The sequence below is a fragment of the Cricetulus griseus genome, assembly GCF_003668045.3.
Source record: "Cricetulus griseus strain 17A/GY chromosome 1 unlocalized genomic scaffold, alternate assembly CriGri-PICRH-1.0 chr1_0, whole genome shotgun sequence".
Taxonomy (NCBI): Eukaryota; Metazoa; Chordata; class Mammalia; order Rodentia; family Cricetidae; genus Cricetulus; species Cricetulus griseus.
In genome coordinates, this window is record NW_023276806.1 from 227,590,626 (window position 1) to 227,608,430 (window position 17,805).

General features: G+C 41.1%; 2 gene segments (V, D, J or C); both read right to left on the reverse strand.

The window, feature by feature from the left end:
• Positions 1-7,668: 7,668 nt before the first annotated feature.
• Positions 7,669-8,146, reverse strand: LOC103164134. The segment is given in 2 exon segments: positions 7,669-8,003; positions 8,101-8,146. Coding segments are annotated over 2 exon segments (381 nt in total).
• A 2,023-nt stretch (positions 8,147-10,169) lies between these two features.
• On the reverse strand, positions 10,170-10,919 carry LOC118239531. The segment is given in 2 exon segments: positions 10,170-10,690; positions 10,793-10,919. Coding segments are annotated over 2 exon segments (648 nt in total).
• Positions 10,920-17,805: the final 6,886 nt, after the last annotated feature.

A 17,805-nucleotide genomic window follows, 5' to 3' on the forward strand; every position in this document is an offset into this window, starting at 1 on the left:
CCTTATAAGCTATTGTCCTATAGAGCAAAGGGGCTGCTGACCGATAGAGTACACACAGCTTGGAAAGAGACCATGTAAGTGACTCAGGAGGATAGTAAAGTGGTAGGAGAGTTCACCTAGGCCACAGGGAGGAAAATGATGGCTGTGAGCTTACCAAAAGAGGCACCGGGACTTCAATTAAGGATTCCACTTCCTCTGTGAAAGCAGAAACAAGGGGGTGGGGAAGACACAAGCAACCATGAAAAGGTGTTAAAGTGGACTTCAGTCAGGCTGAGAACCATGCTGCAATGGGCCAAGTTTGTCAGAGCTCAATGACTCTTACAGAGGCAGGGACTTCCCAGGGGCACACAGGCAACTTGATTTTCTAATTTACTTTATGTGCAGAGAAAAGGCAGACCCGCGTTGCTGTGTGTAACTGCTAGCACAGAAGTACACAGCTGTCTGAGATGAGGAAGCCACCTCCAGAACGAGGGAGAAGTCCTCCGTCCTTGGTCTGGTGGCTTTGTACCCACTGGGCACATCTCCTTTCTCGGTGTTGTTAGCACCATACGAGTAATGGATCAGCCTCAGTCCATGCCCCGGGTCCTGCCGATACCAGTACATGTTGTCATGGTTATTAGTTTGATGGCAGCTCAGTTCCACCTTTCGTCCTGTTACTGTCACCTTGCTTCTTGGGCTTTGGGTGACTGCAGCCTCCATGTGCTCTGTAATAGAGAAAGACAGAGCCTGATGATGTCATCTTAGCTAAAAGACTGGGAATTCTGTTGAGGACAGCACAGCTGTGTTGAGTCCAGCACTCACTTGCACACAGCAGACTCAAGGCCACACAGAAGAGCCTGAAGTCCATCTCAGGACCAAAGCAAGATCTGATGTCTTTCAGGCCTCTTTGTGTAACCTAGAGCTTGGGCTCTCAGTGACTTAGTGATGTCATTTCCTTCAACAAATGCTTGAGCTGCATGGCTAATATGTCCCACACCTTCCTACAGAAACAAGTCAACATTCAATTATAATTGCACAGTTGGAATATACAACAAAATTTTCAATTATATTTGCAAATTAACAGCACATGTAGGAAAGAGTTTCTGGTTTGTATTGTGTTTATACATGCATATACTCTTCCTCTGGCTTCAGTCAACATATTAGGGTTGTTTCATTCCAACTATGACACTACTTCTTATTTCACATTGTTTTAATTTTTAATATTTTCATAGTTTGTTGTACTGTAACGACCTTCTCTATTTGATGAGTTTTCTACTAGTTCTAAACTTCGCCTAAATACTTGAAGATTAAACCTTCAGTGCCATCTATGGCTACAAGGTCTTCATGACACCCAGAAAGCTTATAAAACACCAAGGTTGATGTCATTACAGTCTGAACCACTGCTTTGATATTTCATAGCAATTCAGGGACACAAGCTCTAATTTCTAGGCTCAGTCCAGAATGTGTCTTCATTCATAGGAATTCTCCCTTTGTTTCAGGGGAGACTGTGGATTGTGGAACTGAGAATTGGTCACTGTGCATCATGTCAAGAGGAAACCCCCTTCAGCAAGGTGGGTGAGCTGTTTGCCTGGTGATATGCAGGTCTGGTGACTCTAGGGTCCCAGAAAAATGCACCAAAATCACTCAAAAGCTCTCATGTCACCTTTGTCATAAGTTTGCTAACATGAAACACTTCATTGTGCTCAAAGGCAGTATTAGTTCCTGTAAAGCACATCTCAGTTGCTGTCTACACAGATAATATCAAAGTGTAAGCTCATTCTATGGCCACACATCCTGGTGGGATCTTATGGATTCTTTCTATAATCCCACCCTGGTGAGAGAGGACTCAAAAGCAGAAGCAGAGTCAAAGCGGACAGCACACCATCCATATGAAGAAGCTAAAGAGAGAGTCTGACCATCAGAAACATCATTCTCATGTGCATTCTCTCTTGGCCACCAATAAAGGAGGCCTTTGCCCATGGTGAAGTCTGTCCAAGAAAGAGGCACTTTTTACTTAGACTTAGATGTTTGGAGTAGGTAACATGAAATTTTATAGCTCTAAGGCTCATTTCCAAAATCACATCTGCTCTACCAGTAATGTAAGTCTCCTGAACAATCCTCTAATTTCATTAGAGAGAGGAGCATCTTCCATACATATCTCCTTTATATTCTTTTTTGGTTTTTTGATACAGGGTTTCTCTGTGTAGCTTTGGAGCCTATCCTGGCACTCTCTCTAGAGACCAGGCTGGCTTCGAACTCACAGAGATCCACCTGCCTCTTCCTCCTGAGTGCGGGGATTAAAGGTGTGCGCCACCAACATCCAGCTCCTTTATATTCTTTTTAAATTGGTTGTTGAATGGCTGGGTATTGGATTTCTAGTTATTTAAATTGTAAACCCCTTCTTGAAATTATGACAATACACATGGTATCTACATTAATATTATACATCTATAACCTTTCACACACACACACACACACACACACACACACACACACACACACACTCATTCAGAGACAAAACACTAAGCCCAGTGGGTCCTAACACAAGAGACACTGAGCTGCGACATTTTTCACCAAAGTGGATAACAGCATACAAAGTCATGCTTTCATTTTGAAGACATAAAGGCATAGATTTCAATCTTAGTGTTGATATACTTAGACATGAAATGTTCAGAATTTCATGTGCTATCAATTCCTATGTATAAAGTGATATGCACAAATAGTCTTCTACAGCCAGACCGTGGTGGCACGTGCATTTAACCCCAGTATTCTGGAGACAGTCAGGCAGATCTCTCAGTGTGAGGGCAACCTGGTCTATACAGTGAGTTCCAGGATAGGCAGTCCTACAGAGAAACTCTATCTCAGAAAAAAAAGAAAGAGAAAGAAAGGAAAGAAGGAAGGAAAAGAATAAAGGAAGGAAGGAAGGAAGGAAGGAAGGAAGGAAGGAAGGAAGGAAGGAAGGAAGAAGGGAATTTTTCTCTAATCATGGATTCACTAATGTATATTCTTCTCTTATGACATGCAATTCATGCCCACAACGCAGAACCCCAAAAAGAGTAAGGTTCCAACCCTGGGCTAGGAGATCAAAAAGAGCTGGCAAAGACATAAGTACATCTGAAGTCTTGGAGCCCACCCCAGTTTTTACAACTCTCTGTGTGAGCTCAGCAGGGCAGTCTTCTAGTTTCAGTAGGTTTGGGATTGCCAAAGCTACAGTCTGTGGTGTCCATTGGGTGTGCAAAGATGATGGACCCCTTGTTTCCTGCCTTGTACCTCCTGAGCCAGCACTGTTTCTGGTTCCACAGCTAATAATACCCAACTGTGGACTCCCAATCAGAGCTCTGCAGTGGGTCTCAGTGGATCTGCATTGCCCCCTAGTGACCAGCTGTGCAGTCACTGGGCTCTACCTCTACTGGCTGTGGTAGAGGATGTTGGGAGCTCACAATCAGGCATCGGGTGGACCAGAAAACTTGTAGAGTTGTTGACAGTTCTGGTTAACCCAACAAAATATCAAATACTGTCTGTGTTACTGAGGGAGGCATAAAGGGAACTCTTTAAAGAAAAAGAGGAAGAAGTCTAAATCTAAGTATAATTCATATCACAGTGTTACAGGGAGTCATACACAAGTCAATAAATACCTGATGCCTGGGCAAAATAACTTTAGGCTCAGAGATTTGTGTGTGTGTGTGTGTGTGTGTGTGTGTGTGTGTGTGTGTGTGTGTGTGTGTGTGTGTGACAGGATGACTGTGGATAACATCAAGGGAGAAGTCTCTGAGCACTAGTAAAAATAAACCAGTCTAAGGAAAAGAAAGATGAAATGGACACAATGTTGGGATTATTGTTGTAGCAGCTAGCTTGTCTTTGAAGAAATTTAAATATTAAAATTCTACATTAGAATCCCCACTGGCAAAATATTTGACCATTTGAGGTCATCCTCAGCTCACTTACACCTTGTTCTCATTTTGTCTGTGTTTCCTTATAGATACCATCTTCAAATTCATCAATCCTTCCTTCTGGAGCAACCAATATACTGCCACCTACAGCAGCTATTTCTCAGCACAGACACCACAATTTTATTTCTAGATGTTTGACTGGGAACTCTCATGACTGCTCCATTTCTACCAATCTGATATGGTATGTGCTGCAGTTGGAGTGTTTAATGTCATTGGCAGCCAATTTGTCAGAAATAGGTTGCTTTCTAGTGATTGGATTTTCCCCTAGTGATGATTCCTGTTTTCTTCCTTGTTTGTAAAGATGTAATATTTTATTAGTTGCCAAACAGCATATTTTATGTTTGACAGTGTCAGACGCCATGGTTTCTGTATTAGTGCACTTGAAGTGAAAAAAATCAGTCACAAAGGAAAAGAAAAATTGCAATTCTGAACATAGACTCCCTAAAATAGGCAAGATCATGGCATGGAAAGAAGAGTAGTTTTTGCTTTATTAGTTTAAAGAGGAAAACTCCTTGGCAAATACCTAGTGCTGTTGGTTATATGTCACAATGGATATGTATAAAATACCATGAGATTATAAATATTAAAATAGTGATGAGTTCAGGAAATGACTGTCCAGAGTGCTACTTTGGTTTCTTCTTCTGGCCTAAAGATGCTTAGGGAGGAACAAGTATGGAAAAAATCTTTCTCTCAGCTTCTCCTGGTAAACAAAGCACAGATTTTCAACAGAAGCTTGTGAACCTCTCCCTGGAAGTTGACCCAGCCAGGAGGATCTGTTACCACAGAAGGAGACACTGCAGCCCCCCCTCCACGCCCAGACAGACTTCCCAACGTCTAACACCCATTTCTTAAGGATATTTTCAGATTTCCTCCAAAAACATTTATTCTTCCCCAACCTTCCCGCATCACCCCACACCTCAGCCTGTGAAAAGCGAATAGAAGTTTCTAGATACCAGTCTGTGTTTAGATAGGCATTGTCCTTTCATTTCATATCCCAAGGCACGCCATTCACGTGTATAGCTTTTTTCCTGTTAATCTGTGAATTTATTTCCAAGACACAATGCAGAGAGTAAACAAATATACCTTCTCCCATGAGCATCAGATTGGACTTTGTTGTTAGCATGTATGTCATTGCTATCATAAAAAACTAAAAAAGGAGAGAAAGGAAGATTATCTTCAAAATTACAAAGAGAGTAAAAGTAAATATTAATATAATATAAATCCTCTGTGGATGTACTTAAAAGGAAAGAACCCAAGTAATTCAGATGCCCTGGTAACTAATAAAATGGTGTTTGTTAGAAAGCATCCCATGGAGAGTTTTCTGCTGTGGTTGTGATTTTCTTCTGTAGTGTAAGACAGTTCCTGGTAGTTCACAGCTCTATACACATTCTGTTTTGTAAATCCTTAGAAAATGTTTCTATCTGGTGGGTTTGAATTCACAACTCATCTCTTCAGCTGCTGATGAGTTGTTGATAACTGACGGTGAAAGAAGTTGTGGTATTTCTATTCACTCTTTTTCTGGCTTGACGATGTGGGAGGAGCATTCTGTATTTCCTGGGTCATTTTAAATTAATAATACTACTCTTTATCCTTTGGGGGTAAGAATTCTATAGGCAAGGTATGCTACATCACAAAGCAAAATAGTGCTTGTTTGGTTTAGACGTTAACTGTTCCTCAGAGATTGAGGTATTAAAGGTTTACTTGCTATATGCCTTTATCATTAACTATAGAAGTGGCAATTAATATTCTAGGTATCAACTCCAGAATATTTATTACTATGAATTTGACTGTATATAGAATATATACTGGGTGCTTCGTCTTCTCAAATGGGCTCCAGAGAAAAGAATTCCTTCTCCCGTGGTGTTAGTGGTAAGAGCAGCCCACTGCTTATTGAGGCTGGAAGGAGCAGCCACAGGATCGCACACTACATAGCCTTAGCTTTTTCCTTTGACACAGCACGGAGAAGTCCCCTTGAATAAGTTAACATCATGTTTTAGAAAACCTGTGTCTCTCAATCATGGGTCTCTCCTCCTCCCAACACATGAGGGACCGTGCTTTTGTCAAGATTTTTATCTGCCTTCCTGGCTCTGAGAGATATGTATGCCGAATTGTGAGAGAGTTGTTAAATGTGTCTGTGGATATAAAAACTAGAAGCCTTGTGGAATGAAAAGGAACTTTCAGAGAATTTTTAGAAAAAAAGAACTTTTGGAGACTTTTTAGAAGGACCTCAAGAGAATTTTTAGAAGGAACTTTTAGAGGATTTTTAGAAAGGACTCTAGGAGAATTTTTAAGGAGAAGTTTTGAAAAAGAACTTTAGGAGAGAGCTATACAGGAAGAACTATTAGAGAAAACTTTTTAGGAGAAATGTTAAAAAAGAGCCTTTTGACAGAGAAGTTTGGGGAAGAACATTTCTTGAAGAATAAAGAGCCAGGAAAGAAACGAATGTGTGAGTGTTTTCTCTTTTTTTTTTCTATTTTATTTTTTCCTTTTTACCCTCAGTTCAGAATTTGTTAGCCAACACCAACCCACCTTCTGGAAGCCTCCAGCCTGAACCCTCAATAACTACTGGTCTACCAGTGCTCAGAGGAAGGGCTTTGAAAAAAGTCAGATCATGGAGGCTTAGATTTGACCAATGGTGAATTTATAGATGGGTTTATAATAGAAAGGACATTGAGTGACCTAGACAACTTCAGAAAGAAGGGGCCTCTAGAGGCATGCACTAAAAGAGTGCTCTCTCTCTCTCTCTCTCTCTCTCTCTCTCTCTCTCTCTCTCTCTCTCTCATTCTTATTCTTATTCATTCTTCACTGTCATGAGATTGGTATATCAGTTCTGTCATATTCTTCAGTCACACCACATGTCCAATTAATCATAGACCAAAACACTGAAACACAGAGGCAAAACAGACCTTCTTCCTTTATTTTCCTCGCTCTGTCATGATGCCAGAAAGGTGACTATGACATGGATCTCCAAACTCAGTGCCTGTTCTGTAAAACGCAGTGTGGCATGATCAGCTTCCTACCCAATACCCATGCACTGAGCAAAGTTACTGACACATTGTGACAAAAGAATATGAGATTTATATTTCTAAATTCATCAAGACCTGGAAAATGAGTCACAGACCTTGACATCTGGAATGCTGATCCCGCCAGCATTTCTTTACTCTCCCATTTTCCAAGCAAGAGATGTCACCCCCAAAATATAAATACTTAGAGGCATCACTAAATAGACATCAGGTTGCATTTATATGCTTATTTATACCACAGCAAAAAAAGGAAAATAATAATTAAAAATTATGAGATCATGAATTTTAAAGCAGGGGAAACGTGAACAGTTAGAGGGAAGACTAGGGGAGGAAACAATTAAATTAAAAGAAAACCTTAAAAAGCAAAAGAAAAATAATTCTATTTGAAATAAATTTCAATGGGAAGGAGAGACTCAGAAACAAGGGAAAGACATGTCTTCAGTGCAGAAGAAATGTCCTTAGAAAATATCTCCAGAGTGGAAAACAGCACAACACATATGAGGAAGTAATGGGATGCAGAGAAGTTTAGCTGGAGAGGAAAGAACTTCAGAAGGCTGGGGATGACATGAGTGAAGAAAAAGACATAGGACCTTATGGGCTATTGTCCTATAGAACAGAGGGAGTTGCTGACCTACAGAGTAAACAAAGCCTGGAAAGAGATAATATTTACAGAGGCAGGGACTTCCTGGGGGCCACAAACAACTTGATTTGCTAATTTACTTTATGTGCAGAGAGGAGGCAGCCATGAGTTGCTGTGTATCAGCGCTGGCACAGAAGTACACAGCTGTCTGAGATGAGGAAGCCACCTCCAGAACGAGGGAGAAGTTAGCTTGTTGTGGTCTGGTGGCTTTGTACCCATCAGGCACATCTCCTTTCTCAGTGTTGCCAGCACCATACGAGTAATGGATCAGCCTCAGTCCATGCCCCGGGTCCTGCCGATACCAGTACATGTAGTCATGGTTATTAGTTTGCTGGCAGCTCAGTTCCACCTTTCGTCCTGTTACTGTCACCTTGCTTCTTGGGCTTTGGGTGACTGCAGCCTCCATGTGTTCTGTAATAGAGAAAGACAGAGCCTGGTGATGTCATCTTAGCTAAAAGACTGGGAATTCTCTTGAGGACAGCACAGCTGTGTCCTGGCCAGCACTCACTCGCACACAGCAGACTCAAGGCCACACAGAAGAGCCTGAAGTCCATCTCAGGACCAAGGCAAGGTCTGATGTCTTCCGGTCCTGTATTTGGAAACTAGAGCTGGGGCTCTCAATGACTTAGTGATGTCACTGTCTCCAACAAATGCTTCAGCTGCAGAGTTGACATGCCCCACCCCTTCCTTACAGAAACAACTAAGCATTCGATTCTAATTGCATATTTGGATTGCACAACAATATTTGGAGTTGATACACACAAATTAATGGCTGAGATTTATAGAATTTTTGGTTTATTTTGTATTTAAATGTGTATGTACACTTTATCTGTTTAATCAGCAACTTTTATTATTATCATATAATTCCTTATTTTAAACCGTTTTATTTTTATTTTTTGCCATTTATAGAGTCTTAGTTCCACTCTCGAACATGATATATTCCACGAGGTTCCTACTAATTATTTGCTTTGTCTAAATACTTGAAGAAAACCTTCAGGGTTGTCTATGGCTGCAAGTACTACTTGACACCCAGAGAGCTTATAAAACACCAAGATTAAGGATACTAGAATTTGAACAAATGTTTGAAGCTATCTCATGCCAATTCAGGGACACAAGCCACACATTCTAGGCTCAGCCCAGAGTGTTCCCTCACTCACAAGAATGCTGCCTTTGTTTCAAGTGAGGTTGTTGAGGATGGATTTAAGGTTTTGTCATTATGCTTCCTGTCAAGAGGAAACCCCCTGTTCAATGTTGATGAGCTCTTTGCACAGGAATGGGCAGGTGTGGCGTGAAGGTGGGGAAATGAGAGTTCACTAGACCCAAGATAGATGATAAATGGGTGATTTATTGGGGAACAACTTACACAGATAATAATAAAGAACATCCGCAGCCTTTCTCAGCCCTTAGAGAGAGCACAAGAGAGAAAGCGCCTGCCTCCAGCTTCCATCTTTCCAGTTCCATCCTTCTGCACCTGAAACCACACCCAAAGGGGTGTGGCCACTAACACAAATACACTGCAAGACTAGTTGATGCTCTGCTGGTGCCTCTTAGGTAACAGAGAGAAATGCCAAACTCATTCAAAAGCTTTTGTATGACCTTTGTTGTAAGTTTACTCAAATGAAACACATTTACTCAGAGGCAGTATTGGTTCCTTCCTATTAAGCATATCTCAGCGACCGCCTATACAGATAGCATCAAAGCTTGAAACCTCCTTTCTGTGGCCACCCATGATGGTGGGATTTTGATGGATTCTTTCTATAATCCTACACTGGTGAGGAAAGCTTCAAAAGCAGAAGCAAAGAAAAAGAGGATCATCACAGCGTCCATAGGAAGTAGCTGAGTACAGGGTCTGGACATCCAAAACACTGCATTCCTGTCTATGTCCTGAGCTTTGCTGGTCCATAGAGACCAGCAGCTACCAACAAAGGAGGCCATTGCCCATGGTTGAGTCAGTCTAAGAAAGAGTCACTTTCTACTTTAGACTTAAATGTTTGGAGTGAGGAGCATGAGATGTCACCAATCCTTAGGCTCATTTCCAAAATAAGTTCTGATCTGGCAGTAATGTTAGTCTTCTGAATAATGCTCTCATTTCACTGGAGAGAGAAACATCTGCCATAAATATCTCTTTATATTTCTTTGAAATTGATTGCTTGATTACTGAGTAACAGATTTTCTTCTGTTGAAAATGTAACCCACATCTTGAAAGTTAAGAAACAAACATTATCTGGTTTAATATTTCATATGTATAACCTGTCAGCACCCCCAACACATACACAGTAAGTTCCTCTAGTCTTTAACACAAGAGGCTGAGAACCGCTCCATTTTTACCATAGCAGAGAATACCATGGAAAGTCACACTTTGATCTTGAAAGCAAAGAAATGTAGGTTTTAATCCTATTATTGGTATCTTTAAATATGAATTCTTAGATAATATCATAAGTTATCAATTCTTTTCTATAAAGTGGAATGCACATGTCTTCATCCACAAATCAATCACTAATGTGTACCTTTGTGAGGAAACACGTAGCTTATGTCAACACCCAAGCACCCAACACAAAGTAAGGTTCCTAGCACTGACTAGGACCTGGAAGGTACTGGCAGACATGTGAAAACATCAGGAGTCTTGGCGTCCACCCCAGTGTTTAGGGCTCTCTGGGAGCTCAGGCAGGCAGAAGGGGCTAATACAGAACTGATGCATTCTTGTCCTCTACAGGAGCTGTGCAGCATGTTCCCACCCCTCTCTATTACAGCACCAGCTGGGACAGGATGATAAAGGGACAGAAAGCCAGTCTCTCTGTGAGGCTGTGGTGAGCTGGTGCAGAAGTACACAGCAGAGTCCTCCAGCTGCAAGGCGCTCATGTTCATCTCAGAGTGATAGTCACTGAACTGCTGGACTGAGAATCGGTTGGGCATGTCTCCTTTCTCTCCCTCCATTTTTTCAAAATGCTGAATGAGGAACTTCAGTCCTTGCCCCAGAGGCTGTTGGTACCAGGCCACATTGTTATGTCCAGACATCGGAATGCACTTCAGAATGGACCTTCCTCCCTGTGCTTTGATTAGGTGTCTTGGAGTCTGGATGACCCCGAGATTTGCTGCACCTGGGGAGGCAGGAGGCAGGAGTGAGCATCTGGAGAAAGAGTTCATGGATGCAGCAGCAGTAAAGGAGCTGAGGAGCAGTCCCTCCAGAGCTCAGGACTTACCTGTTGCCAGGAGAGAGACAGTGACACAGCAGAGCAGGGTGGGGCCCCAGGCAGAGCCACTTATCCTTCTACTTGGGATGCTGCTCTCCTTGGTGAGAGCAGGGGTCAGCTCCTCCTTTCCTCTCATTGCCTGTGATGTCAGGTTCTGATGTCAGTGAGCTTGTTGGCTCCCATAGGCTCTCTGTACCCTTAGATATATTCTGCTGGCTCAAGCCCTCCCCCTTTAGGCTCAGCCTGCTTAGTGGAAGGGAAATGGCTGTGCTAAGTAAATATGGCTGGCTGTGGAGAAGTCCCTTTCATGCTTTCCTCTGAGACAGTTGCTTCTTTCTCTTCTAGTTTCAGTAGGTTTTGGATTGCCAAGGCTACAGTTTATGGCTCCCTGTGCTGCTGACCAGTTTATGTGAAAAGATGATTGACCACCTGGTCTCTGCCCTGTGTCTCCTGAGCCAGCACTGTTTCTGGTTCCACAGCTGATATCCTACTATGGGCTCCAGATAACAGCTCTGCACTCACCTTCTGAAGCACTGCCCAAGGCTCTCTCAGTTGATCTACAGTGCCCTCTAGTGACCAGGTGTGCCGTCAATGCACCTCTACTAACTATGGCTAGAAACTCTCAATCAGGCATCAGGAGTAAGCCAGAAAACATCACAGAATTGTTGTCAGTACTCATTTACCAACCAACATCTCAAGGAGTGCCTGGGATAGCAAGACAAAGCATCAAGGGAACTTCATTTTTTCAAAACAAACAAACAGAAAAAGTACCAAACCCCAAACAAAACAAAAACCCCACAACAGAATAAAATCTGAGTCTTCTCAGACTATTCATTAGATACCATCTGCCCTTAGAAGGTGTTAGACTTGAAGAAAACTGTCTTTGGTCATAGGAAATACATAGATGGCCTGACTGTAGATGATATCAAGCGAGAAGCCTCTAAGTGCTTGGAAAAATAAACCTGTCTAAGGAAGAGAAAACGGAGAAGGGTACAGTGTTGGAATTATTGTTGTATCAGTTAGCTTGTCGTTCAAAACACTTAAAAATTTTATATTGGAATCCCCACTTGTAAAATATTTGACCATTTGAGCTTGTCCTCAGGTCAGTTTCCTTGTGGATCTCATTTTCAAATTCATCAGTCCTTCCTTCTGGAGCATCCAATCTACTGCCACCTACAGCAGCTATTTCTCAGCACAGACACCACAATTTTATTTCTAGAAGTGTGATTGGGAACTTTGCATGTCTTCCCCATTTCTACCAATATGTTAAGGTGTGTGCTGCATTTATACTGCTTAATGTCATTGCCCGCCAACGTGTCAGAAATAGGTTGCCTTCTAGTGATGACGCTTTTCCTACTGATGAGGCCTCTTGTCTTTCTTGTTTTAAAAGCTGTAATCTTCTATTAGATGCCAAACACTATATTCTATGCTTGACACTGTTAAATACTGTGGGTTTCTTGCTAGTAAACTCACAGATTTTTCTGCAATGTGCTTAAGTGACTGAGGAGGAAAAAAGGCAAAATTCCTAGCAGATCATTGTTGCCCCTTGTAGGGTTTGGCAAAGGTAGATATATAACATAGAGATGAACACAACTTAAAAATCCATAAAATGGGGGACTGGACTAATGGCTTGGCAGTTTCGAGGACTGGCTGCTCTTCTAGAGGTCCTGAGTTCAATTCCCAGTAACCACATGGAGGCTCGAAAGAGATCTGGTGTCCTTCTCCACCTGCAGGCTTATATGCAGGCAGAACCCTGTATACATAATAAATAAATGAAGTGTTTTTTAGTTTTGGTTTTGGGTTTTTTTTGGGGGGGGTTGTTCTTCAGTTTTTCAAGACAGGGCTTCTCTGTGGCTTTGGAAGCTGTCCTGGAACTTGCTCTTGTAGACCAGGCTAGTCAAACCAGGCTGTGGTGGCGCACACCTTTAATCCCAGTACTCAAGAGGCAGAGGCAGGCAGATAAATAATTTTTTAAAAAATCCAATTTTAATACAATGAAGTATTGAAATAAGCCAAGTTTGTATATACGTTAAAAATACCAAATGTTATATGCAGTGAAAGAAATGAGACACAAAGAGAAAGAAATTATAATTCAAAATTCAGACTTCCAAAAATTGGCTAAATCCTGGGCTTAAAGAAAGAATCACTAGTGCTTAAAGGGTTTGTACAGGAGAACATATTAAGAAATATCCAGCAATGACGGCTCTACAACAGTGAATATGTACAAAAAACAGGGGGTTTTGTGATAACGAATGCAATTGTCCCCTAATAAACTCATAGTAAGTGGCACTATTAATAGGTGTGGCCTTATTGGAGGAAGTGTCACTGGAGGGGTGGGCTTTGAGGTCTCTTTTGCTCAAGATTAGCTCAGTGTGACACTTAGTTCACTTCCTGTTGTCTTTGGAACAAGATATAGCTAGCACCATGTCCCACTGCATGTCAACATGCAGCCAGCACCATGACAATACTGGACCAAACCTCTGAAAACAGAAACCAGCTAAATGTTGTTCCTTGATAAGAGTTGCCAAGGCAATGGGGTCTCTTCACAATAGAAATCCTATTAGATAGGTACAGACATAAAAACAGCGACGGAGCTCAGAAAATGACTACCCCACTATGCTACTTTGGGTTTCAGCTCCATCTGATCTCAGGTGCTTTGGAAAAAACAAATAAGGAAAAAACCTTTCTCTCAGCTTCTCCTGGTAGACAAAACACAGATTCTCCAAAGGAAGCTTGTGAGCCTCTCCCTGGGAGTCCACCCAACCAGGGAGGATTGATTAACTTATGGGAGGAGACACTGGAGGCCCACACCATGCCCAGACAGACTTCTTAGAGTCTAACATCCATCTCATATGGACATTTTCAACTTTCCCCAAACAATTTATTTTCCCCAACTCGTCTGCATCACCCCATGAAGAGGGAATAGAAGATTCTAGATACCAGTGCGTGCTCAGATATTCATTTCCCTTTCCTTTCATGTTCCTAGATATGGAATTAGTTTGCATAGTGTTTCTCCTGTTAATCTGTGAATTCATTTCATAGACACAATGCAGAGAGTAAAGTAGTATAGCCTCAGGACAGCAGTCAAAGTACAATTTTATGTTACCATGTATTTCATCCTTAAAAAGTAAACGTCAAAGACTATCTTCAATATGACAAAGGTGAGTTGGACAAAAGTGAATATTAATATTTGAATCCTCCATGAGGTATGTAAAGGGAAAGAACCCAAGTAATTCATATATACTAGTAACTAATATAAACTGTGTTTGCTAGGAAGCATCCCATGGAGTGTTTTCTGATGTGGCTGTAATTTTCTTCTGTAGTATAACACAGATCCTGCTAGTCAACAGCTCTGTGCACATTGTTTGTAATTCCACAGAAAATGTTCCTATCTGGTAAGTTTGAATTCAAGACTCATCCCTTCATCTGCTGGTGCTTTATTTCTGATTAAGAGTTTTAAAAAAAGTTAATGCTTTGTTGTAATTACTATTTACTCTTCTGTGACTTGAAGGTTTAGGTAGAGTATTGCTATATTTATTAGCTAATCTTCTATATTACAAAATTATATCAGTCAACGTTGGCTATATTACAAAGCAAAATGGTGCTTATTTCCTTTGGATGGGAAGCATTCTTCCAAAGATTCACATGTTAAAGACTTAGTTCTCTATACTGTGTTTAGTGGAAGATCTTTAAGAAATGTTAGATCATGAAGGTTTTGATATCCCCAATGGCTAATCCACGGGCTGTTTTACATTTTAAAGGGCATTGAGTGATAGAGACAACTTCTGAAAGCAGCATCTCATAGAAGGATATAGTTCACTAGAGGCATGCAATTAAAAATATCTCTTCTCTTTTCTTCACTTCTCTCCTCTTCTCCTCCTTCTTGGCTGGTATGGGATGGCTGGCTTAGTTCAGCTGTATTCTTTCAGCCATGTTTTTCTGCCAGATTATAGGCTCCAAAACAGGAGGTCCAACTAATCATAAACCAAAACCTTGGAACACTGAGACAAAAATTCCAAACTATATCTTCTTTTATTTTCTCAGGCCTCTCATGATGCTATAAAGGTGACTATGACTTGGATCTCCAAACTCACTGCCCACTGACTCAAGTTTATTGCCCATTCTGTATAATATGGAATGAGCAGCTTTCTGCAGTTTTCTACCCAATTACCACAAACTGAGCCAAGTTACTGAAATATTGTAACAGGATAATCTGATACTTTTATTTATAAATTTGTCAAGATATAGTAAAAGAATAATATATCCTGAAATCTGGCATGGAAATTACTCTAGCAGTTTTGGCAAATTAAGACTACTGAGAGATGGAGAGTTTGTCTTTCCCAGCATGACTCCTGTATTAGTCAGGGTTTTATTGCTGTGAAGAGACACAATGAGCGTGGCAACACTTATGAAGGAAAAACATTTCATTGGGTTGTCTCATGTTTTCAGAGGTTTAGTCCATTATCATCATAGGACAACATGGTGCCATGCAGGCAGACATGATTCTGGCTACATCTTGATCCAAAGGCAGCAGGAAGTGACCTGCGTGTCACACTAAGTGAAGCTTGAGCAAATGAGACCTTAGAGCCCACCCCCACAGTGACATACTTCCTCCAACTAGGCCACACCTATTCCAATAAGGCCATACCTCTAAAAGGCCACTCCTTTTCATCTTATGGGGGCCAATTAAATTCCAACTACTACACTCTGATCCCTGACTCCCATAAGTTTGTAACAGTACCATCATGCAAAAAGCATTTACTCCAACATCAACAGTTCCCATAGTCTATCGCAGTCTCAACAATGTTTAAAAGTCTAAAGTTCAAAGTTTCTCCTGAGATTCATGCAGTCTCTTAACTGTAGTCCCCCTATAAAATCAAAATCAATAAACAGATCACATACTTAACATTCCAAAACATAGGGAAGAAAGTATAGTGAGGAAGTACTGGACTGAAGCAAGACCAAAACCCAGCTGGGCAAAGTCCAAACTTTGCATCTCCAGATCTGATGTCAAAACACTCTTCAGAACTCCAACTCCTTTCATCTTTGTTGACTACCACATACTTATTTTGGGGGTGATTCCACCCCTTATTAGCAGCTTTCCTGGACAGGTATCCCACAGCTCTGGCATCTCCAACATCTTGGGATCTCCAAGATAATCCAGGCTTCAATATCACAGCTTCAAGCAATGGCCTCTTTAGACCTGACACATGCCTGATTACTGTAGCTTTCCTTAGGCACTGAGGCAAATTCCTTCACACCTTCCTAGTATTCTTAAAGCCAGTACTATATGGCCAAAGCTGCCAAGTTCTACTGTTTACTGTGGCTGGAACATGCCCTCCCCCTTCACTCATTCACATCTTCACCAACTTTCGCTTTTCCATGGTTTCCTTTCCTACCTAAGCTTGGTTGTTCTAGAACTTACTTATTGACCAGGCTGGCCTTGGACACAGAAATTATTCAGTTACATCTTCATAAGCTTTCTGTTTTCCATGGTTTCCTTCATCACCTAAGCTTGGATGTTCTGGAACTTGCTCTATAAACCAGGCTGTCCTCAAATTCAAAGACCCACAAGCCTCTGCATTCTGACTATTGGGGTTGAAGGCATGAACCATCACATTAAGCTGTACGCTTTTCTTTAATTACTTTTCACAAGTTGGAAACTTGGCTGTGGGGCATCTGGCCCTGAGGTCACCACTTCATTTATTCCATTTCTTAATCTGTTCATCTCCTTGAACACATGACCTTCCATTACATATTTATGCTCCTTTTCTCCTCAAATATTACATTTCATATTTTTCTTGCTCAGCTTGCTCTTTTTCATTATAAATCTTCATTAGAGATAACACTAATAACCACATGAGAGAATCTATACTTGGCAGTTTTGAGATTTCTTCTGCGAAGGGAATTAATCCAGAACTCTTCATGTTATCTACAAGTAGACTCTTTTGACAAAGGGGAAATGCAGCCACATTCATCAGTGAAATAACACAAGAAAGATCTTTTGGGAATACACTGAAATTCCTCTTTGAAACCTCTTGAGCCATGGCCCACAATTCAAATCACACTCAGCACCACTTTCTTCACTGTCCCTACTAGTATGGCCAATGAAGTAGCACTTAAAGCATTAAACTACTTTTCTAATCCACAGTCCCACTGTTCATGTTCCTTCAAACAAAAGCATTGTCAGGCCTATCACAGCAATACCATACTCTTGGTACCAGCTCCTGCCTTAGTTAGGTTAGACACTATGACTGCCAAAACTCTTACAAAGGAAAACCATTTAATTGGGATAGTTTACATTTTCAGAGGTTTAGTACATTATCATCATAGTACAACATGGTGTCATGCATGCAGATGTGGTGCTGGCTACAACTTGATCTGAGGACAACAAGAGGTGAACTGAATGTCACACTAAATGAAGCTTGAGCAATAGAGTCCTCAAAGGCCACCCCCACAGTGAGACTCTTTCTCCCATAATGCCACATCTATTTCAACAAAGCCACAACTCCTAATAGTACCACTCCCTATTAGCTTATGGGGCAAATTGCACTCAAACTACCACAGTCTCCTACATGGTTAACCAAGCACAAGTGGACATTCCTAACACATATATATATATGTGTGTGTGTGTGTGTGTGTGTGTGTGTGTGTGTGTGTGTGTGTAACACTAAATAGATTCAATGGATTGAGAATATTTGTTTATTCGTGCCAAACAAAAAAAACCCAAAAATAATAGTAATTAAAGAATAAGAGGCCATGAATTCAAAAGAGGAGAGAATCTTGTGAGGAACTAGAGGAAGAAGTAAGGGAGAAATAATATAATTAAATTAAAATCTTAAGATAAAAAAAATAATCCAACCTGAAATAGATTTTCATGAGAAGAAGATATCCAGAACAAGAAGGAAAGATGTGTCTCCAGCTTAGGAGAAATATCCTAGGAAAACTTCTCCGAGAGTTGAAAAAACCACAGCACACATGAGAAAACAATGGGATGTAGACAAGTTTAGCTGCAGAAAAAA